Source organism: Coregonus lavaretus (genome assembly GCF_964263955.1).
Source record: "Coregonus lavaretus genome assembly, chromosome: 21".
Lineage (NCBI taxonomy): Eukaryota > Metazoa > Chordata > Actinopteri > Salmoniformes > Salmonidae > Coregonus > Coregonus lavaretus.
In genome coordinates this window covers 47,840,395-47,865,229 of record NC_140008.1, presented here as the reverse complement: position 1 = coordinate 47,865,229, position 24,835 = coordinate 47,840,395, and the positions used below count along the sequence as shown (strand labels likewise).

At 42.2% G+C, this 24,835-nt stretch overlaps 1 protein-coding gene across 7 annotated transcripts; it reads left to right on the top strand.

The window, feature by feature from the left end:
* The first annotated feature begins 305 nt into the window (after positions 1-305).
* Positions 306-17,765, top strand: LOC311148795 (lysophosphatidic acid receptor 3-like). Of its 7 annotated transcripts, XR_014614945.1 has the most exons (5): positions 306-442; positions 1,581-1,690; positions 3,154-3,908; positions 15,940-16,673; positions 16,933-17,217. XR_014614945.1 is itself a non-coding variant. In XM_084185763.1 (4 exons), the coding sequence occupies exons 3-4, from the start codon at positions 3,167-3,169 to the stop codon at positions 16,278-16,280; spliced, it is 1,083 nt and encodes a 360-aa protein (XP_084041889.1). In that variant the 5' UTR covers positions 306-442; positions 1,581-1,690; positions 3,154-3,166; the 3' UTR covers positions 16,281-17,241. The 7 variants fall into 7 exon arrangements, 4 of the variants coding, with proteins under 4 accessions (XP_084041889.1, XP_084041887.1, XP_084041888.1 ...); XM_084185763.1 differs by having other exon boundaries at positions 15,940-17,241; XR_014614944.1 differs by lacking the exon at positions 306-442 and having other exon boundaries at positions 1,188-1,690; positions 3,151-3,908; positions 16,933-17,241.
* The last annotated feature ends 7,070 nt before the right edge of the window (positions 17,766-24,835 follow it).

Sequence of the window (24,835 nt, the reverse complement as noted above, 5' to 3'; positions counted from 1 at the left end):
ATGAGCTCAGTAGACTTACTACAGCCTTTAACTCTCATCACTCTTGGGATTTTTATTTCATTTCTATTTCATCTCGTCATAAACAAAATGTCTTCCGTTTACTTGATATGCTGTGTCAGCCTCTGCAATCAGTTCTATCTCGAATAATGGCGATATTCTCCAGCTGCAAACTATGTGGCAGGGTGGCCATCAACAGTAATATATCAATCAAGGACTGTGGCTTTCAGCTATAGTTATGCTGCCCGTAGCTTATTAATGCAATTTCATGGCTTTGTCATCGTTCTAACAATTTGTTCTTGTTACAGGTGGAGCTTTAGTCTCTTAAGAACGGGTGACACCTTGCCGAACTGATTCGGGGAAGATGATGATTCTGGAAATTGGGAACCCAAACCTCCTGATATACAGGAAGAAACACTGTACAATAATATTTGGAACCATGCAGGTTTGTATAGGTCGAGTTTGTATATTCCACAGGGGAGCATATGTGCAATATAAGTGCCAAAGATAAGGAAAAAAGCTTTTAATAGTTGCCAGGTTTCAGAGGTTTACAGGACCAGGTACGCACAGAGAGCCTGATTGCTATATGATTCTGATGCACTTCGTATGTATGCAATTTCAATGTGAAACAAAGGTGTAATTTATTTTTCAGTGTTTCATAGATTTGTATGTTCAAAATAAATCTGAAAATACTAATGCAATACAAGAGCCAGACAAAGTTTTGTTGTGTGTGTGTGTTAGTGATCTTAGTGTCAGAGTATCTCAAATGAAAATTTTTGTTTTTCACAGGGGGGTCTGTATGACTGAATAAAATGTGTCAGGCTATTATGACAAATGCCATGTAATGTTGGCAATGAGCCTTATCATCACACGATCTGCTTTGACAGGATGTAGTAGGGACGAGCTGGAACACAACTTTCTTTAGCACTGTAGGAAAGCTCATCAGGGAGTAAATGTCATGAGTCAGTAAAAAGAGAATCCACCTGTACAGAGTTATCCAATCATCAAATGAATCCTTTACCTTAGGTGGTCTGTAGTGAACAAGACAAGGTGTCTTATGAATGTTGTTTTAATGGTTGTATTGCCTCATGAGTGGCTGTTAATATTTGGCAGTGGCCTTTGCCCTGAGGTGGAGGTGGTGATGGTGATTATATGTATGTCATATTCTATAACTGATGTGTAATCTATTCAGTGTTTTTCCTGATGGAAATACTGTATGTAGATATTCTCTCTATGGTTTTGAGGTTGTGTGAATATACTGACTAAACCAACCACCAAAAAGGTAGTCTATATAGCAAGCTTTTATGCTAGTCTTTTTTAACCCAGACTTTTTAACCCAGACATTCAACATTCAATATCCTTTTCTAACATACCAGCGGAGTGGTAGGCAAGTAGGACAATTATTTTAGCTCATGGCCCCATGTGGTGAACCATGCGCATCCACAGAAATTCTTTATATTGCAGCCAGTGGAGTCGAGATACTGTATGAGAAGCTGTGGCACACGCCCTCTACGTCAAACTACTCTTGCCTCAAACTTTTCTCCCTCGTGCTTCACTCACGGCTGTTACCTTCTCTTGTAAAGTTGTCCTGGTAGAATGGAGGAGAACATTCTTGAAATGAGAACGAATGAGAAATTCCATTGACACTATAAGGATTCAACAGAAAATATTTTCCACATGTAAACTCCACCTGGTAAGTAAGTTTTAATTATTTTGTTTATTTGGACTAGATTTGCCTATAGTTTTCAGCATGATCAAATGTATTTGAGTGTTTTCCTGGCAGAGAATACTTGTTTTCTCTTTCAACCGCAAATAATACTTTTTTAGCATTTTGAAATTCCTTATCATAAATGGTCTACATTGTAAATGTTGAAAGACAAACCCATTTATTTCTACACTTTTTAAAATGATTACAAATAATGTACACTGAGTGTACAAAACATTGAGAACACCTGCCCTTTCCATGACATAGACTGACCAGGTGAATCCAGGTGAAAGCTATGATCCATTATTGATGTCACTTGTTAAGTCCACTTCAATCAGTATAGATGAAGGGGAGGAGACAGGTTAAAGAAGGATTTTTAAGCCTTGAGACAATTAAGACATGGATTTTGTAGGTGTGCCATTCTGAGGATGAAAGGGCAAGATAAAATATGTAAGTGCCTTTGAAAGTGGTATGGTAGTAGGTGCCAGGCGCACCGGTTTGAGTGTGTCAAGAACTGCAATGCTGCTGTGTGTTTCACGCTCAACAGTTTCCTGTGTGTATCAAAAATGGTCCACCACCCAAAGGACATTCAGCCAACTTGACACAACTGTGGGAAGCATTGAAGTCAACATTGGCCAGCATCTCTGTGGAACACTTTTGACACCTTGTAGAGCATGCCCCAACAAATCGAGGCTGTTCTGGGGGCAAAATGGGGTGCAAATCAATATAAGAAAGGTGTTCCTAATGTTTTTTACACTTAGTGTAAATAACTAAAGATGCTATAGGCCTGCTTAGAAGAAAAGTTGAATTGCATTGCAAAACATTTCTCTATTGATTGTACTTTTTTGCCCATGATAACTAAAGCCTTAGGTGTCACTATGTGTCACACTATTTTACAAATTGCATGATACATAGTCATTAGTTATCATGGGCATGAAGTGTGCTCATTTTATTCATAACTTTATGTATGGAAGCGATTGTATCCATAGCTGTAAAAGTCATACATAATTGGTTTTGGCAGAGTCAATAGCTTACTGTTAGTAAATATCATCAGTTGAAGCTCATAATGTCTTTATCCTTATCTCAGAGGTCTGTAACGGGGGAGTGTGTGATTAACCAGTGATTTAAGCAGCTGCTTCCAGTAAAAAGGATGTTTGACATGTTGATTGCCCTTTGGAGTTGTGTCATTTCATCTTTCTCAGTTCAGAAGTTATTTGGCAATGGGAAAACTGGCACGGCACAAAGAATGGGTTTATTATAACTTTTGATGTAGAGTTCTCATTACCGTCTTCATACTAAATTAGCCCATCTACTGTACATGTAGTTATACCGTGATGCTGTGCAGACCTACCATAAATTCCAAAAGGTTGATATTTGTTAGAAAGAGAGAAAAAATAAGCATTTATTGGATTCTCTTTAACATTCTATCTCTTGTCCACTCTCATCAGCAGCATTCCGCTCAAAATGGCCAGCCAGAACAAATGCTACCACGATGAGATCATGAGCTTCTTTTACAACAACAGCAACCAGGCCAAAGACGACTGGAACTCAACGCAGCTCATTCTGGTCCAAGTCGTAGGCTCCCTCTTCTGCTGCTTCATCCTGATGTCCAATGCCATGGTTATCGCCTCCGTCATCATCAACAAGAGGTTGCACTACCCATTCTACTATCTCCTCTCCAACCTGGCCGCTTCGGACTTCCTTGCTGGTATAGCTTACGTGTACCTCATGTTCAATACTGGCCAGGTGTCCAGGAAGTTAACTGTGAGGGGCTATTTCATTCGTCAAGGGCTTCTGGACACCAGTCTCTCGGCCTCTCTGGCGAACTTACTAGTCATCGCCCTGGAGCGTTACATCTCTGTGATGAACTGGAAGGTCCACAGCAACCTGACCAAGCGGCGGGTGACCCTTCTCATCATGCTGGTGTGGGCTATTTCCATCTTCATGGGTGCCGTGCCCAGCCTAGGCTGGAACTGCATCTGCAACCTTCAGGGCTGCTCCCAGCTGGCGCCCATCTTCAGCCGGAGCTACCTAATCTTCTGGTCTGTGTCTAACCTGGTGGTGTTCCTGGTCATGGTGTCCATCTACCTGCGGATTTACACCTACGTCAAGAGGAAGACGGCGGTGCTCAGCCCGCACACCAGCGGCTCCATTAACCACAAGCAGATGCCCATCAAACTCATCAAGACGGTCATGACCGTGTTAGGTAGGCTTGGGGCCATGGGATTCCTCTATTGCATTTTTTATTTGTATTGTTTCAATATAGTCCTTGATTGGACACATCAGAAATTCTCGGTTGGGAAATGTAGCACTTCCTAAGGACTGAGTAGCACTACTACTCTGTGCTCTTAATATGTAGCAGAACGTTATATTTTTTAATTGGTCCTTAAAGGACTTTCCTCAAACGCAATTAGAAACACTCGCAAGCTTATCCCAAAGTCAATTTAGCTGGTTGAGTGTGGAGATAGGAAGGGAAAGCATTGTTGCTGACCACAGTGGATTGTAATCTTATTACCCAGATAGGGGGAAAAAATCCTGATGAAGTAAATTCAAATCAGCTTTGAGCACAATGTTATGGTCAAGGCCATTGAAAAAACATAATGTCAATATGTCCCACAAAGTGAACTAATTTGACTGATATTGACATATTTTGAGTAATCTTTGTTTGACAAAGGAGTTGGTGTACAAAGTGGACGGTTGTACCATAGACCTCATAAAGATAAAGGACTTTGCTGTGCAATTGTGTGTTTTCAACTTGGCCTGTAATTACTCAGCATTTTATTCAGCACAGAAGGAAATTATTTGCTCTGATCTGTCTCTGCTAAATAACATGGTTCTCCACTTATTAGTATCAGTCATCTACTGTATGCGCATGTGGCCTAAATCACAAAAAAATAAAAATAAATAAACAAACACAATTTTGATCTGCCCTCTTGGCCAGGTCTTCCTTGTAAAATAGGTCTTAAATAAAGGTTATATAAAAAATAAATAAACTGTTCGCTGATCAGTCTACAAGGGCTTGCTTTCAACATGTGTGAATGGCAAACATATGGGCAATTAATTGTTAATGGTATTACGCTTTTTTTCCCCTTTAAAATGGATGCCAAACAAAAAACATTGATTCCAAAGTTTAACAAACCATACAACTCTATACATAAGGACTACTTGTAACAATTTCTACTGAACATTTTTACAAAAACTAATTTAGTGGAATAACTGTGCAGATGAAAACTTTGGTAATGGAATTACGGTAAAATCTCCCTCCAGTTTTTATGCGACCACATTTTCCCATATTTTTTTTTTTTTAATATCTGCTTAAGATTGAAAGATGTCTGCAGAAAGAATGGGGTGTCAGCTATGACACTTATGATATGACACCTTAAGTTTGAAAATATCTCTTATGGTTATTGACCTACAGTAAGTGAAGTAGATTTACACCCGGTAACGGAATTACTGTATCAGAATTACATAATGGGTCCCTGATCTGCACTATACAGAAATGCATAATTATGGATATGAATGTCATTCTCCTCATGTTTCACAAGTTTGGACATCACAGCGCAGCACAGCAGAGCACAGTAGAGTAGAGTATCAATCAGTGTAGATGTGTAGATCAGTGTAGATGAAGGGGAGGAGACATGTTGAAGGATTTTTAAGCCTAGAGACAATTGAGACATGGATTGTGTATGTGTGCCATTCAGAGGGTGAATGGGCAAGACAAAATATTGAATTGCCTTTGAACGGGGTATGGTAGAAGGTTTGTGTCAAGAACACAACGCTGCTGGGTTTTTCACACTCAAAAGTTTCCTGTATGTATCAACAATGGTCCACCACCCAAAGAACATCCAGCCATAACTGTGGAAAGCATTGGAGTCAACATGGGCCAGCATCCCTGTGGAACGCTTTCGACACCTTGTAGAGTTCATGCCCCAACAAATTGAGGCTGGTCTGAGGGCAAAAGGGAAGGTGTTCCTAATTTTAGATTTAAAGTGTATGTGATTGTATACAAATCCAGAAAAGTCTTGGGCGGGCCGCCTAAGTGTTTTTTTTCGGGCCACCTATGTCCCCAAAAAGTATTTTAAAAATAATCATAATTGGGATGGAAAAACTTTTTCAGTGTAAACTTAAACAACTTAAACCAGACATAAAGTATGTAGAAAAGATAATGTACCTATATATTTTTAATAAGATCATCTTTGAGAACTAACAATCAATCAAATAAAAGCTAGAAAGTTGGAGAGAATCGAAAATTCAACAATGATATGTTCAGGAGTATTTTTGGCATGGCTTGGGGCCCCCATTGATTTTGTTATAATGTTTGAGTCACCCAGATATCATAAATTAGCTTTAAAATCCCACATTTCTCTCTCAGCCTAAAACTGCAACATTTTATATCTGCCACATGACGAAATGTGCAGAATTGTAGGTACAGTGGGGAAAAAAAGTATTTAGTCAGCCACCAATTGTGCAAGTTCTCCCACTTAAAAATATGAGAGAGGCCTGTAATTTTCATCATAGGTACACGTCAACTATGACAGACAAAATGAGAAAAAAAAATCCAGAAAATCACATTGTAGGATTTTTAATGAATTGATTTGCAAATTATGGTGGAAAATAAGTATTTGGTCAATAACAAAAGTTTCTCAATACTTTGTTATATACCCTTTGTTGGCAATGACACAGGTCAAACGTTTTCTGTAAGTCTTCACAAGGTTTTCACACACTGTTGCTGGTATTTTGGCCCATTTCTCCATGCAGATCTCCTCTAGAGCAGTGATGTTTTGGGGCTGTCGCTGGGCATCACGGACTTTCAACTCCCTCCAAAGATTTTCTATCGGGTTGAGATCTGGAGACTGGCTAGGCCACTCCAGGACCTTGAAATGCTTCTTACAAAGCCTCTCCTTCGTTGCCCGGGTGGTGTGTTTGGGATCATTGTCATGCTGAAAGACCCAGCCACGTTTCATCTTCAATGCCCTTGTTGATGGAAGGAGGTTTTCACTCAAAATCTCACGATACATGGCCCATTAATTCTTTCCTTTACACGGATCAGTCGTCCTGGTCCCTTTGCAGAAAAACAGTGAAAAAAATGTGATTTTCTGGAGAAAATATTCTAAATTTGTCTGTCATTGTTGACGTGTACCTATGATGAAATTTACAGGCCTCTCTCATCTCTTTAAGTGGGAGAACTTGCACAATTGGTGGCTGACAAAATACTTTTTTCCCCCACTGTAATTAGCTTTAAAACATCACAATTATGTCACTGCAGCCAACAAGAGGGCTCTTAAAATGTTCAGTTTGCGACCGCACCATTGGCCATGCCGATGGCCACGTCCACCACCTAAGCCCCATTTTGATCCAGAAAAACCCTGCAAATGAGTATGCACACATCCCAGATAAGGTCATGCGGGCCACTGCTGGTAGGTGTGTTGCAACAGACAATACTCAAGAGAACGCCCACCCTCTCCTTAGCATGGCTCCTCAGGACAGGTCAGACAAGTTTGATTGTTATCAGCTCAGCCAGTAGGTGCTGCTGAATTCCCTAAACCTTTTGTTTATATCAATTTTATGATGTGCCAGATAGCAAACATAGAGCTGTAAATATGCTAGAATTAGTGCTTTCTTTTGTTATGTCCCCCTGCCAGATAGACAAAGAACAAAGTAGACTATCTGCACTCTGGTCACCTCGCAGATTGGCGCGGAGGAGGCTGCCTCGCTCTCGTACAGAGTGTCTTCAAGACTGCTCTGTGTAATTATCTCTTACACAAGGACACACACACACACACACACTGGTTAGGCTGCCAGGCATCTCGGCCGAACCTCCCGAGACTGCACGGTATGTGGCTTCCTCAGAAGAACCCTCAAAATAACCCATACTTTGAGGGGGTTTTCAGGCAGCGTGCAATTGCTTTCAGATGCAATTGTCCCATTTCACACCACTTGACTTTATCCACATTTTGTTTTGTTACAGCCTGAATTTTAAAATTGATTAAATTGAGATTGTTTATCACTGGCCTACACACAATACTCCATAATTGTCACGATCGTCTAATGAGGGAGACCAAGGCGCAGCGTTGCGAGTGAACATATTCTATTTATTTAAATGCTCACACGAACAAAACAATAAACAACGAATGCGTGACGTCTATGGTTCAACACGAACACACACAAACAAAATCCCACAACCCGAAAGAAAAACAGACAGATTAAATATGGCTCCCAATCAGAGACAACCAGCCGACAGCTGACACTCGTTGCCTCTGATTGGGAGTCACACCGGCAAACATAGAAAATAGACAACCTAGAACACCCACCAAAGAAACGGAAAACATAGAATGAACACACCCTGGCTCAACATAATGAGTCCCCGAGCCAGGGTGTGACAATAATGTCAAAGTGGAATTTATGTTTTTCAGAATTGTTACAAATTAGTATTCAACCCCTTTGTTATGGCTAGCCTAAATAAGTTCAGGAGAAAAAAATTGCTTAACAAGTCACATAAGTGGTGGAAAAAGTGCCCAATTGTCATACTCGAGTAAAGATGTCTTAATAGAAAATGACTCAAGTAAAAGTCACCCAGTAAAATTCTACTTGAGTAAAAATCTAAAGGTATTTGGTTTTAAATATATTTAAGTATCAAAAGTAAACGTAATTGCAAAAATATACTTAAGTATCGAATAAAAAATTATATATCATTTTAAATTGCTTATTTTAAGTAAACCAGACGGCACAATTTTCTTGTTATTATTATTATTTGGCTAGCCAGGGGCGCACTCCAACATAATTTACAAATGAAGCATTTGTGTTCAGTGAGTCTGCGAGATCAGAGGGAGTAGGGATGACCAGGGATGTTCTCTTGATAAGTGCATGAATTGGACAATTCTCCTGTCCTGCTAAGCATTCAAAATGTAACGTGTACTTTTGGGTGTCAGTGATAATGTATGGAGTAAAAAGTACAGTATTTTCTTTAGGAATGTAGTGAAGTAAAAGTAAAGGTTGTCAGAAATATAAATAGTAAAGTACAGATACCCCATAAAACAACTTAAGTAGTACTTTAAAGTGTTTTTACTGAAGTACTTTAAACCACTGCATAATAAGTTGCATGGACTCACTCTGAGTGCAATAATAGTGTTTAACATGATTTTTGAATGACTACCTTATCTCTGTACCCCTCACAAACAATTATCTGTAATGTCCCTCAGTAGAGCAGTGAATCTACAGATTCAACCAGAAAGACCAGAGAGGTTTTCCAATTCCTCGCAAAGAAGGGCACCTATTGGTAGATGGGTAAAAATAAAAAAAGCAGACATTGAATATCCCTTTGAGCATGGTGAAGATATTAATTACCCTTTGAATGGTGTATCAATGTACCTAGTACACTACAAAGATACAGGCGTCCTTCTTAACTCAGTTACCGGAGAGGAAGGATACCGCTAAATGGTTTCACCATAAGGCCAATGGTGACTTTAAAACAGTTACAGAGTTTAACAGCTGTGATAGGAGAAAACGTAGAATGGATCAACAACATTGTAGTTGCTCCACAATACTAACCTAATTGACAGAGTTAAAAGAAGAAGCCTGTGCAGAATAAAAATATTCCAAAACATGCATCCTGTTTGCAACAAGGCCCTAAAGTAATACTGCCAAAAATTTTGCAAACAAATAACTTTCTATCCTGAATAAAAAGTGTAATGTTTGGGGCAATACAATACTAAGTACCACTCTGTCACGACTTCCTCCGAGGCTGCCTCCTCTCCTTGTTCGGGCAGGCTTCGGCATTTGTCATCACCGACCTTCTAGCCACTGCCGCTCCTCATCTCATAATTCCATTTGTTTTGTCTTGTTTATTACACACACCTGGTTCATATCCCCTCATCAGTACCTGTATAAGTGTTCCCTCTGCCCCCATGTCTTTGTGTGTGATTCTTTATTGTGGAGGATAGAGTAGCTCGGTGGAGCTCCGTGTATTTTGTATCGCCGGGATATTTCCCTGTGTGCCTTGTATTTTCCAGTGCGCCTGTTTTGCGCGCTTGGGTGTTTTGAAGCATTACTGCGTAACTTTGTGCTTCAGAATAAATCCTGTTATTTACGCTTCTGCGCCTGACTCCTTCCAAATCACCTCTTCACACACTCGCCATATTTTCAAGCATAGTGGTGGCTGCATCATGTTACGTGTATGCTTGTAATCATTAAGGACTGGGAAGTTTTTCAGGATAAAAAATAAACAGAATGGAGCTAAGCACAGGCAAAATCCTAGAGGAAAACCTGGTTGAGTCTGCTTTTCACCATACACTGGGAGATTAATTCACCTTTCAGCAGGACACAAGGCCAAATCTACACTGGAGTTGCTTACCAAGGAGACCAGACATTGAATGTTCCTGAGTGTCCGAGTTACAATTTTGATTTAAATCTACTTGAAAATGTTCTAGCAATGATCAACAACCAATTCGACAAAGCTTTTTGAAAAGAATAATGGGCAACTGTTGCACAATCCAGGTGTGGAAAGCTCTTAGAGACTTACCCAGAAAGACTCACAGCTGTAATCGATGCCAAAGGTGCTTCTACAGTCGTGGTCAAAAGTTTTGAGAATGACACAAGTATTGGTCTTCACAAAGTTCGCTGCTTCAGTGTTATGAGTTATTTTTGTCAGATGTTACTATGGTATACTGAAGTATAATTACAAGCATTCCATAAGTGTCAAAGGCTTTTATTGACAATTACATTAAGTTTATGCAAAGAGTCAATATTGGCAGTGTTGACCATTCTTTTTCAAGACCTCTGCAATCCGCCCTGGCATGCTGTCAATTAACTTCTGGGCCACATCCTGACTGATGGCAGCCCATTTTTGCAAAATCAAGGCTTGGAGTTTGTCAGAATTTGTGGGGTTTTGTTTGTCCACCCGCCTCTTGAGGATCGACCACAAGTTCTCAATGGGATTATGGTCTGGGGAGTTTCCTGGCCATGGACCCATAATTTCGATGTTTTGTTCCCCAAGCCACTTAGTTATCACTTTTGCCTTGTGGCAAGGTGCTGGAAAAGGCATTGGTCGTCACCAAACTGTTCTTGGATGGTTGGGAGAAGTTGCTCTCTGAGGATGTGTTGGTACCATTCTTTATTCATGGCTGTGTTCTTAGGCAAAATTGTGAGTGAGCCCACTCCCTTGGCTGAGAAGCAACCCCACACATGAATGATCTCAGGATGCTTTACTGTTGGCATGACACAGGACTGATGGTAGTGCTCACCTTGTCTTCTCCGGACAAGGTGTTTTCCGGATGCCCCAAACAATCGGAAAGGGGATTAATCAGAGAAAATGACTTTACCCCAGTCCTCAGCAGTCCAATCCCTGTACCTTTTGCTTTCTGTCCCTGATGTTTTTCCTGGAGAGAAGTGGCTTCTTTGCTGCCCTTCTTGACACCAGGCCATCCTCCAAAAGTCTTCGCCTCACTGTGCGTGCAGATGCACACACACCTGCCTGCTGCCATTCCTGAGCAAGCTCTGCACTGGTGGTCCCCGATCCCGCAGCTGAATCAACTTTAGGAGACGGTCCTGGCGCTTGCTGGACTTTCTTGGGCGCCCTGACACCTTCTTCACAACAATTGAACCTCTCTCCTTGAAGTTCTTGATGATCCGATAAATGGTTGATTTAGGTGCAATCTTACTAGCAGCAATATCCTTGCCTGTGAAGCCCTTTTTGTGCAAAGCAATGATGACGGAACGTGTTTCCTTACAGGTAACCATTGTTAACAGAGGAAGAACAATGATTTCAAGCACCACCCTCCTTTTAAAGCTTCCAGTCTGTTATTCTAACTCAATCAGCATGACAGAGTGATCTCCAGCCTTGTCCTCGTCAACATTCTCACCTGTGTTAACGAGAGAATCACTGACATGATGGCAGATGGTCCTTTTGTGGCAGGGCTGAAATGCAGTGGAAATGTTTTTTGGGGATTAAGTTCATTTTCATGGCAAAGAGGGACTTTGCAATTAATTGCAATTCATTAAATCACACTTCATGACATTCTGGAGTATATGCAAATTGCCATCATCAAAACTGAGGCAGCAGACTTTGTGAAAATTAGTATTTGTGTAATTCTCAAAACTTTTGACCACGACTGTACAAAGTATTTACTCAGGGTGTGAATACTTATGTAAATTAAACATTTCTGTATTTCATTTTGTATCAATTTGCAAACAGTTCTAAAAACATGTTTTCACTTTGTCATTATCGGGTATTGTGTGTAGGTGGGTGAATTTTTTAAACATTTAATCCATTTTGAATTCAGGCTGTAAAACAACAAAATGTGGAATAAATCAAGGGGTATGAATACTTTCTGAAGGCACTGTATGTCCTCAAGTTTCAAGTCAAGCTTACTGTGGCATTAGTCTTGGGTGAAAGACTCTAGGGAGGATGTTTCATTGTATTTTTTGGAGCCCGCTGGAATTTTCCCACATTGTAGCCATGGGTCATTTGAGGTTGTGTGTTTCATGATACAATTGTTTCTATCCTAGAGAGAATGGAAGACTTGATGCAATTTTCCACATTCCATCTGTGAGTTGTTGCTATGTTTCGATAATGTTGTAATGCAGAAAGTCGACTCATGCCAGAAAAAATTTCAGTATCTCAGTTGGGAATACAGTAGACAGCAAGCTAGTCTTGGGCTTCTAAATATGCCTATGTATTTGAGGAAATCCCTAAGAACATTTGAAATACATGTTGAATGTTTTCTTAAAGGGATAGTTAATCCAAATTACACAATTACACATTGGTTTCCTTACCATGTAAGCAGTCTATGAACAAGGTATGACAGCAATTCATGCTTTGGTTTAGTTTCTTATTTTAGTTATGGACCGATATTAGCATTTTTTCGCACATCCTTTTGTGCCAAAAATGCTAAAATGTTAGCATGTCGAAACTGATTGGGACCTGATTGTGCATGATGGTGGCTATTTAGGCAAACTGTGCATCAATTTACTCAACCCCTATGCTTTGATTCATCATCCTTGTATTTCTGTGGAAAGAAGGAGGGTGAACCTTCATTATAATGAAGGCATCTCAATGTAATATGTGGGACCATTTAAGAATTTCGACTGAAGCAAACAAAACTGCAGAGAAAAACCTCCTTGACGCATGCTGCTTCCATTGATGTATATATACTGATGTATAATATACTATATTTCAGTGCACATGTGCTACAAATATGCCCGCTTCACAACCCAGATGTTTTTATTTTACTTCAAAGATTAGAAAGGACAAACACACTTAAATGGGGAATATATTATAAAAACTGCCTGTGGAACCCCATTTGATTGGGTTTCACTGTAACATTTTGAGATGCTTTCAAGCCTCGTTACAACCAAAAAGGGAAAGGAGCACCAAAGTCAGCCTTTTTCTTTCTGCCAGCTCCTTGTATTTTAGTTGGTGGCCTTGTATTATATGAGCGAAAGAAACCGTGTTTCATCTTCCATCCATCTCTTGTCCCTTGTGGGAAACACAATCATTATTTTTGCTCCTCTGAACTGAAGCAGGGTTCTGGAGAGGTATAGGCAGAACGGACAAGCTGCTACACGTGCCGTCCCCTCAGTCCCAGAAAAACTCCCTGAAATTCCTTCATCGTGCCGCAACACGCTCTGTGCAGTGGATGACTAGTCTAAATATTGTTTGGGATTTCAGGTCAAATGCAAATTGAGACAAACAATGAGTGCTGTCTCTGAGACACAAAGATGTATACACAGCAACCGTGAAAGATAAAATTTTCTTCCTTCTAGACAGTCTTTGGTCCGTTGGTTTTTCTCTAACTTGTACCTGCTTGCCTCAGACAGAATGTATTGGCAAGCCATCATCACTCAGGAAGCTCTTGCCTTTGTCTCCAGTGACAGCTACCTCCCAATTATCTCTCCTTCCTCCCAAATTGTGCACTTGTTCACTTCCCTTCACTGATTTGAAAGAAAATGACAGGTATAAGAAATATGGTGGAAACTCCCATTAGTCTGTGCCTATACCAATCTGTTTTTAATTTGTTTGATGTAGCGAATGAGTGCACACCTCAGCATCCTATGCCTCCTTGCCTCTATTCTAACTTGAATCAAGTGTTGAAGGAGATAATCACTCTCTGCACTCAAACTCAACAGCTACCTTCAGTATGATAAGCTGTTGATCAAGTCAAACCAATCAAAATTAATTGGTATACAGTGCATTCGGAAAGTATTCAGACCCCTTCCCTTTTTCCACATTTTGTGACGTTACAGCCTCATTCAAAAATGTATAACATATAATTTTTTCCTCATCAATCTACACACAATACCCCACAATGACGAAGCGATGTGTAAAAAATAATTAAAAACATAGCTTAATTACATAAGTATTCATACCCTTTGCTATGAGAATCAAAATTGAGCTCAGGTGCATCCTGTTTCCATTGATCATCCTTGAGATGTTTCTACAACTTGATTGGAGTGCACCTGTGGTACATTCAATTGATTGGACAAGATTTGGAAAGGCACACACCTGCCTATATACAGTCCCACGGTTGACAGTGCATGTCAGAGCAAAAACCAAGCCATGAGGTTGAAGGAATTATCCGTAGAGCTCCGAGAAAGGATTGTGTCGAGGCACAGATCTGGGGAAGGGTACCAAAAAATGTCTGCAGCGTTGAATGTCCCCAAGAACACAGTGGCCTCCATCATTCTTAAATGGAAGAAGTTTGGAACCACCAAGACTCTTCCTAGAGCTAGCCGCCCAGCCAAACTGAGAAGGGCCTTGGTCAGGGAGGTGACCAAGAACCCGATAGTCTCTCTGACAGAGCTCCAGAGTTCCTCTGTGGAGATGGTTGTCCTTCTGGAAGGTTCTCCCATCTCTGCAGCACTCCACCAATCAGGCCTTTATGGTAGAGTGCCCAGACAGAAGCCATTCCTCAGTAAAAGGCACATGACAGCTCGCTTGGAGTTTGCCAAAAGGCACCTAAAGGACTCTCAGACCATTTTATTTTATTTTTATTTAACTAGGCAAGTCAGTTAAGAACAAATTCATATTTACAATGACGGCCTACACCAGCCAAACCCAGACGACGTTGGGCCAATTGTGCACCGCCCTATGGGACTTCCAATCACGGCAGGTTGTGATACAGCCTGGAATTGAACAAGGGGGTCTGTAGTGATGCCTCAAGCACTGAGATGCAGTGCCTTAGACCAATGCGCCACTCGGGAGCATGAGAAACAAGAATCTCTGGTCTGATGAAATCAATATTGAACTCTTTGGTCTGAATGCCAAGCGTCACCTCTGGAGGAAACCTGGCACCATCCCTACGGTGAAGCATGGTGGTGGCAACATCATGCTGTGGGGATGTTTTTCAGCAGCAGGTACAGAAAGATCCTTGATGAAAACCTGCTCCAGAGCACTCAGGACCTCAGAATGGAGCAAAGGTTCACCTTCCAACAGGACAATGACCCTAAGCACATAGCCAAGACAACACAGGAGTGGCTTCAGGACAAGTCTCTGAATGTCCTTGAGTGGCCCAGCCAGAACCCAGACTTGAACCCGATCTAACATCTCTAGAGAGACCTGCAAATAGCTGTGCAGCGACTCTCCCCATCCAACCTGACTGAACTTGGGAGGATCTGCAGAGAGGAATGGGAGAAACTACCCAAATACAGGTGTGCCAAGCTTGTAGCGTCATACTCAAGAAGAATCAAGGCTGTAATCGCTGCCAAAGGTGCTTCAACAAAGTACTGAGTAAAGTGTCTGAATACTTATGTAAATGTGACATTTCAGTTTAAAAAAATTCTAAACTGTTTTTGCTTTGTCATTATGGGGTATTGTGTGTAGATTGATGAGGGTGTAACCTAAGAAAATGTGGAAAAAGTCAAGGGGTCTGAATACTTTCCGAATGCACTGTAGCTCCTGTTTACAATGTTAATTTATCACAGAACGATTATGTTTCAGTTGTAGCTGAGACTGAGAATGTTTTCTCAGTCATTTGACCTGTTGAAATAAAATCAATAAATCTTGAATATTAGAGACATCTCTAATACATCCAATCTGTAATAACATTGGAGATATCTTCTAATGCAGTGTTTCTAGTGATCTCATCTCTAATGATGTTAGAGATACAGTATCTCCAATATCGCTAATAATCTCTATATGCGGTATATAATGATCTAATCTCATCTCATATTGGAGATAGCTCTAATATTTGTAATAATATAATGTCTCTAATAATCTCTAATATTGTGTCTTTCTGTTGTAGGGGTGTTTGTGATCTGCTGGACGCCGGGCCTGGTGGTGCTGCTGCTCGACGGCCTCCAGTGCCAGCAGTGCAAGGTGATGCTATTCAAGCGCTGGCTACTCCTGTTGGCCGTGCTCAACTCGGTCATGAACCCCATCATTTACTCCTACAATGACAAGGAGATGTGGACCACGTTCAAAAACCTGCTGCGCTGCATGGGCAGTTGCACCCGTCGCCAGCGCTCATCCAAGGCCAACGCCCGGCCACTCAGCTCCGGCCAGGAAGCGGGCACCACGCCGCAGACCTCTGAGGAGAAGGACACCACCAAGGGGTCATATGCACAGGGGAGACTTAAAACCTGAACCATGACCTGAGGCAAGCATGGCCATTGTGAGGGCACCTCTACAAGTGGATGTAGAGAGACATATAAAGACACAGATGGGTCTTCTATGGTCCAATGTTGTCTTCAGGGTAGCTTAAAGGGCCACTTGAACTGGATCTGGCCTCAGTGGAGGATTCCTAGAGGTGTGAAGGGCTATCGCTACCTTGCAATGCTAGAAGAACCACAAAATGGGATATTAGCCTGCAAACTGAGGAGGGACTACAGTAGATCCAAATGGCTACAATTTTTACCTCTTGAAAATAGTTACTAATGCCTTTTTCCACCATATAACTTTATTAAAAGTCTCATGGATGTTTTGATCAGGGTTGCACTTGATGTACTGTACTTGATGAAATTGCCTCATATTCCTAATGCATTATTGTTGTACTATACTGCCCTACAAAGGCAAAACGCAGTAACTACATAATTTTCTTTACTGCCAAATCTGACTTGAAAGTATTTTTCTGTCTAGACAGACAGCAATGTCTGATACTCTATGATATATTTTGATCAACTGGCTTGTTCTTGTGTCAGGAAACTAAATACCACATTAATCAGAGAATATACCTGGCCATTAAAACAGATCAAAGATGTTTGACCAAATTTGTAGTTAATGCGTTTTGCCTTTGCAGGGCAGTATAGTACTAGGCTTATTGGGGTTAGAGATTTTTTTAAGTGTCATATTTTTTTTTAAAGTGTCATTGTTCCTCGTTTTATTATATACACAGGAAATCATAAGCTACTATATTTGTCTGCTAACATACAAGTTGTTCCACCAATTAGGTGCCCTTTGACTGCTGTAACTTGAAGAAAAATTACTTTTAATATACTATCATAAAGAGCACATAATCAACTTAATAAAAAACACCTTTTCCCATCTCAAGAAGTTAAATAAAAAAATGACTACAGTAAGTGCCAAATAAAGTAACAGGGTTGACCGTAAAAGGGTTGACGATTTCATCTTAAATCAGCCATAAATCCCGTTGTGAAAGGGGGAATGGAAGATTGTTGTGTGCAAACAGGGAGGGGCAATTGAATGCAAGCTTCACCCAAAATTTGAAATTTGGACATGTTATGCTCAACCTGCTCAGTTTTCCACAAAAAAACACCAGAAAATGGCCAAAAATAGTAGAACCAGCTCACCTGCTTTAACACTATGATTTGAGTATTAGATGTACAATGTTTTCTTTCACCATATTAAAACGAGAGTTCAGTTCACTTAACAGAGTTGACCTTAAAGGGGCAATCTGCAATTAAAACAGCAACAAAGCGACCTCCCGCCACTGTTTCAGTAAAAAGCTGAGAGATGGGGCTGGAGAAATGTAACCACTCTCAAATTCATAGACAGAGCTATGGATAGAAGGACTGACCATGCATGATATCAAAATTATAGTATTAACTACTGTATGTTTTGAGGCTAAACAGTGTGTGTTTACATTTACTTTGTTTAAAAAACATTGGATTGAAACAAGCTTGCATTTGGGGTTCTGATGGGGTACAACAGTTGAACTCAGCTCATGAGGTATTTCTACATTGAGGGGCTGTTTCACAGTGTCACAAGTGTAGAGAGGACTAGGCAGAAGGCAGTCGCAGGATTAGAACTACTGAATTTATTAAAGCACCATACCTTAAAGCGGGATGAAACCCACAGTGCAAAATATAGCCTAGAACACACTGAAAAGGTGTGAGGTTAGTGGAGGAGTGACAGAGGGAGTTTTGTGCATATTGTGCCCAAGGCAGAAATGCACCCCTCCCCCGGCCGGTCCTGACAGTAATTACGAAGGTACCCAGCCAGTTCCTGATTTACCCTTTCCACCTGACCATTAGATTGGGGACAGTACCCAGAGGTGAGGCTGACCGTGACCCCCAGTCATTCCATGAAGGCCTTCCAGAAATGGGAGGTGAACTGAGGTTAACGGTCAGACACAATGACCTCCGGGATCCCGTAGTGCCGGAAAACTTGAGAGAAGAGAGCCTCTGCGGTCTGCAGGGCCGTAGGGAGACCATGCAGAGGAATCAAATGACAGGCGGTGTGGCCCTCCGAGGGGGGAAGGTCTGTGACAAAGTTCACGGAGAGATGGGACCAGGGTTATTGTGGAACCAGGCCAAGGTGGGCCACCAGTACTTGGCGGAGAGACAGTCGATAGTATGGGCTATACCCGGGTGTGAGGGAAATGGGAATCATGGTCTGGCGCACCAGTCCTATTCCGAGGGGACAGTTGTCTGGGGCATGGACTGGAATAGGGGGTTGTGAAGGGACTAGAGGAATGTGTAATGATAAAGCCACTGACCGGTCTAGGAAATTACTTGCAGCACCTGAGTCCACTAGGGGCGGACTCAGAGGAGGACCAGGATAGTCAGGTAAGGTGACAGGGAGGAGGATGGGATGGGTGGACAGAGAGGAGCAAGGCACGTCCACGCCTACCTGGGAAGGTGCAGGAGCGCTCCTAGGCCTGTCGCTTCCTCGCCTGGTTCTCCTTCTGGAACAGGTGTTCCAGGGTTGGTCCGACTCCCAACAGTAGGAGCAGAGACCCTGTTGACGGCGGCATTGAGTTTCAACAGGAGGAAGGTGCGTCGTGCCCACCTCCATGGGCTCAGTCTCGCTAAGAGGTTCCTGGGAGAGACCCGAACCCCCGGGATGGGCGGCGAAAGAGATTATCCAGGCGGATGGCCATGGCGATGAGCTGGTCCAGCGTGAGGTCCTCATCGTGACAGGCCAGCTCAGTCTGGACGTCCGCCTGTAGCCAGCTGCGGAAAACCTTCAACAGGGCCTGGTCGTTCCAGCCAGTGGACGCAGCCACCGTCCGGAAATCCAGAGCGTACTCCGACACTGTCTCGGGCCCTCTGTTGTGTTGTCGAAGACAGCACGGAAGAGTTGGGTGAAGCGCTCATAGGACTGCACTTCTGGACTGTCCCTCTCCCAGAAAGCGTGCGCCCACTCATGAGCCTGGCCTGTCAGCACCGAGATCACCAGGGCCACCTCGTCCCTCTCGGAGGCCGTCCCGGCATGACGGGCAAGGTGTAGGTCACACCGCAGGAGAAACCCCCTACAGTGAGCTGGGGTGCCGTCAAACCGCTCGGGAGGGGCAGGTGGACGTTGCTGATCAGACCGGGTGATGTAGATGGTGGTGGGGTGGCTTGAATGACCATGGGGAGCTGGGAAGTTGGTGGTGTAGCCTGCCATTGGTGTATGGCCCGGAGCACCTCGTCCATGTCAGTCCCGAGGCGCTCCAGGCACGAGTCGTGGAGGAGGAGCTTCGCTCCTACAATGCAGAGGTCGGGATGTCCTGCTGCTTCCTGTTTTATTGGGTCAGTTATTCTGTCACAAGTGTAGAGAGGAGTAGGCAGGAGGCAGTCGCAGGATTAGAACTATTGAATTCATTAAAGCACCATTGCTTAAAGCGGGACGAAACCCACAGTGCAAAATATGAAGTACTCAGGAAATAGTAGGACAGATTCCTCTCAGCAAAACAAGCATCATATACAATGACCGACAAAGACAAATGACAGAGGGAGTTTATAAAGTGATAGATTGGCGATAGGAACCAGGTGTGTGTAATGATGAGTGAAGGGCGTGGTTGATGAGTGAAGGGCGTTTGCCAGCAGCAGGTTTGGCAGCAGCTAGAAGGCCAGCGACGCCGAACAACTGAGCCGGACAGGAAGGGGAGCCAAAGCGAAGGCTGGTGTGACACGCAGAAACAGATTATGTCACGGTTCTCTAAGACCGAACCCAGAAGCAGACCAGGACAAGGTGAGTTGAACAAAGGTGAGTGTTTATTTACAGATTCAAAAGGATGTAGAATAATCCAGGAGATGGAGCGGGTGGCGGAGATGAGTAGGTGGAGGTGAAGTGACAGATTAAATGATGGCATGGCAGGGGTTGGGTGAAGGTTCCGGGAGAATGACTGTAGACAAAAAAAAAACGGAGGTAAGTACAAGGCAGGTCAACAAGGTGCAAAAACAACAAAACTATCGCTAGTACTCAGAGGCTGATACGCTGGCAAAACATACTGTTAATGGCTAACGATCCGGCAGGGAATGGATGTCAGGTCAGAGCTTAAGAAGGGGTGATGATCAGGACCAGGTGTGCCGAGGCTGATGAGAAGCAGGTGCGGGTAATCGAGAGATCACCCGCCTAGCAACGTCGCCCGGCAACCGGACAGGGTGCGTTCAGGAACCTTCAGGAAAACAGGAGATACAGAGCAGAAAAACGGTAACCCAGGCAGGAACAGACTCAGGACGCAGGGTTCATGACAGATTAAGCCTAATGCTAGCCTACATTGCAGTTTTAAACTGCAACAACTGAAATGGCATCTCCCAGACATAGTTTAAAATAGTCTCAGATGCCCTAGTCTAGATTTAAAAAGTCTGATTTCCAGAAGGACGATTGGAGTTAATCTGCAGTGCATTCGGAAAATATTCAGACCCCTTGACCTTTTCCACATTTTGTTACGTTACAGCCTTATTCAAAAAATTGATTAAACAGTTTTTTCCCTCATCAATCTACACACAATACCCCATAACGACAAAGCAAAACCAGATTTTTTTTTTTTTTTTTGTGCAACTTTATTAAAAATACGAAACAGAAATACCTTATTTACATAGGAATTTTTGCACTTTGAATAGGACACTTTGCTATGAGACACGAGATTGAGCTCAGGTACATCCTGTTTCCATTGATCATCCTTGCGATGTTTCTACAACTTGATTGGAGTCCACCTGTGGTACATTCTATTGATTTGACATGATTTGGAAAGGCACACACCTGTCTATATAAGGTCCCACAGTTGACAGTGCATGTCAGAGCAAACACCTAGCCATGAGGTCGAAGGAATTGTCCGTAGAACTCCGAGATAGGATTGTGTTGAGGCACAGATCAGGGGAAGGGTACCAACAAATGTCTGCAGCATTGAAGGTCCCCAAGAACACAGTGGTCTCTAGCATTCTTAAATGGAAGAAGTTTGGAACCACCAAGACTCTTTCTAGAGCTGGCCGCCCGGCCAAACTAAGCAATCGGGGTAGAAGGTCCTTGGTCAGGGAGGTGACCTAGAACCAGATGGTCACTCTGACAGAGCTCCAGAGTTCCTATGTGGAGATGGGAGAACCTTCCAGAAGGACAACCATCTCTGCAGCACTCCACCAATCAGGCCTTTATGGTAGAGTGGCCAGACGGAAGCCAATCCTCAGTAAAAGGCACATGACAGCTTGCTTGGAGTTTGCCAAAAGGCACCTAAATGACTCTCAGACCATGAGAAACCAGATTCTCTGGTTTGATGAAATCAATATTGAACTCTTTGGCATGAATGCCAAGCGTCACGTCTGGAGGAAACCTGGCACCATCCCTATGGTGAAGCATCGTGGTGGAAACATCATGCTTTTCAGCGGCAGGGACTGAGAGATTAGTCAGTATCGAGGGAAAGATGAACGGAGCAAAGTACAGAGAGGTCCTTGATGAAAACCTGCTCTAGAGTGCTCAGGACCTCAGACTGGGGTGAAGGTTCACCTTCCAACAGAACAACGACCTTAAACTCACAGCCAAGACAACGCAGGAGTGGCTTCGGGACAAGTCTCTGAATGTCCTTGAGTGGCCCAGCCAGAATCTGTCTATAACGTGAGCTGTTCAGTATGCGTTAACAGTCCTTTCTTCCATGCCCTTTTTGAAAGATATAACGTTAGCCATCGAGAACTACAAAAGTTTTGCTATTTTTCTCAAGAATATTGATGCCCTGAATTTAGCAGGTGCTATCAACAGTTCAGTAGGAGAAAGTGATGGGCTAATTTCTGCACACGCCACGGTCAGTGTGAACCGCAGTGACTTGACACAAAGCTGGCCAAACAGGATGTAGCTACAAACAAAACAGAGTTAAATGGTTCCAGTCTGCTGTGAGGCGTTCATCCATGTTTACGGTAAGTCTAGCTACATTTTCCAAATAGTTTCTAATTATGTCAGAAAGTAATTTTTATTGAGCGTATTGGCTAGCTAGCTAACGGTACGTGTATGATTTGTGTAGTAAATTTATTTGAATCAGAAATCCATGAGCATTGCTAGTTATAGCCTAATGTTAGCTAGTTAACATTGAACCTAGTTTGTTAGCTTTAGCTACATGCAAATTCATACTACAGCTATTTAATTTTAATGTTTATTTAACCTTTATTTAACTAGGCAAGTCAGTTAAGAACAAATTCTTATTAACAATGACAGCCTACACCGGCCAAAGCTATGACAATGTTTGTATTGGTTGTAGTATGAGTTGGGGTTATGCCGGTTCATTGTTTAGCTAGCTAGCTACCTAGCTAGGTACATGTCTAAACAAAAGACTCCACTTCGGACAGATTATTACATGACCCATCAAATTAGCAGGTGTGTCTGGGGGGGATTACAGCCATCAATTGTATTTCATGAACATGTGTACATGTCTAGACAATAGTGACCCATCCACTTAGCTATATGTGGCTGGGGGGTGGTTATAGCATTTTCTTCACATGACCCATTAATTTAGACAAGTGTGTCGGGTAAGCGTCATCTAATAATGATAAAAAATGTATACAATATTTTTATCTGGACTCTTTCTGTTTTTGATATTGCTACTATGCAAGTACTATCACTGTACGGTTTACACCTTCTGTATCCTATGCATGTGACAAATAAACTTTGATTTTATTTGATATAGCATGTGTTTACCACATGGCCTCACATGTGAATCCTTAAAGAGGCTTAAGAGGGTGTAAACAATGCTGAATGGGTGTAGACAAAGAAGAGCACTCCAGTAGGTGTACCAAAACAGTCAAGGGCAATTTTCTCAAAAGTGGGGTTACAAATTGATCAACTTTCAAAGCAGAATTACTTTCCCATTGTTCCTCAACTGCAGTGTATGATATACCATTTTCTAGCTCTGAGTTTCTACTTTTATCCAATGTAATAAACACCATTTCAAATTTTGCTACATAAGACCGAATCGAGGCGGTCGGTCATATATGTGAACTGAAAGACAATTATATCAAGATCCCTGATGCTGCTGCCCAAGCCAACTACAAGGTAGAGTTATATGAATTTATACAACGGGTGGGTCTAATCCTGGATGCTGACTGGTTAAAACCGCATTCCAGGGGGTGTCTATTCCACATGTTACAACCAGCTAAAGCTATGACGTTGAAATGCCTATTTACTCTGTTCCATCTCACTGCGCAATCCACTGTCAGCCCAGCCTGACAATTTATAAACTCCACTATAAAAAGCATCTAGACATTATCTCCCATTTCCTTTAGTCTATCAATGTGTTTTCAAAGTGGAGATTTGTATAAAATGTGTGGTCTGTCTCTCTGACATTTGCAACATTGTTTAAATATTGAAATTTGGTCTCCAGCTGTCCCATAGAAATGAATGTGTAGGGGTCGGGACGTGACAGACAGGTAGGCAGCTTTTCTCAGCCAGTCGAAATCATGAATCGGCACCATTTGTATGGACATGTACAAAGAAATGTCAATAGAAAACAAAATGAAATGCAGCTAGTTTGCAGTCTTTCCAGCTTCAGTTTGAAGTGATTGTGTTAGCTGGGTTGTTGGATAGCTCCTCTAAACAACAGTGTCCTGACAAGAGCGCACATTTTCTATGCCAGGTGAAATCGTGCATCGTTAGTTCATTCTTTTTTTAATGTATCCAAATAAATGTCACTAGAAAACAGCTTAAACAAATGCAAATGCAGCTACTTTGCTGTTATTCTGACTGCACTGTTTGACGTGACTGTAAGTTAGCCGTAGTTGGCTATTAATTGAATACGTTGGTAGCCCGTAGTATAAAAGTTATAATGCCCTCGAATCCAGTGTTTGGAGGATATATTGGCACGGTTTGCCAATATAACAACACCCATGCCAATATATCCTCCAAACACCGGCTTCTCTGGCATTATCACTTAAATGGGAACTTACCTGCAGTCATTGGCTGTAAAGATGGATGTCATATTCCCATTAAGTTTCCCTCTACAGTAGATGCTGTGGAGTACAGGAATCGTTAAAACTCGTTCTCAATAAATGTGCAAAGTGTGTGCACTCCCAATTTTTTGTTCTCCAACATTGTTGGAGAAATATCGGGACCCCGAACTGGTGCTGGTTTGTGAAGATCATTGCTGCTGCTTCATGTTTCTCTCCTCCTCCTACATAGACAACTCAACATGAAGGATTTGCATCTTCATATCAGGCTCTTATTTTAAATACATTAGTTTGCGATCATAAAATTCCATGGCCAGTTTCTCATGCATGCTCAGCTTCTCTCGTTGTCCTCTGGCCCGTGTTAGTAACACAGTCTTCCCTTCTGGCTGCTGCAGATGTAGCGGGCTGACCTTCATCCTGTCCTATCCCCTCCAAGCTATGGGGGTCGTCTGCCTCTAGAAAATGATTAGGTAACACTTTCACTTAGGTATAGTAATACATGTATTTATAACATAACAGTTACATGTAATTGCTATGTAAATTGTATGTAATTACACTGTAATATGGGTTTAGAGGTATAGGTTATTACACAAGTGGAACAAGGATGTA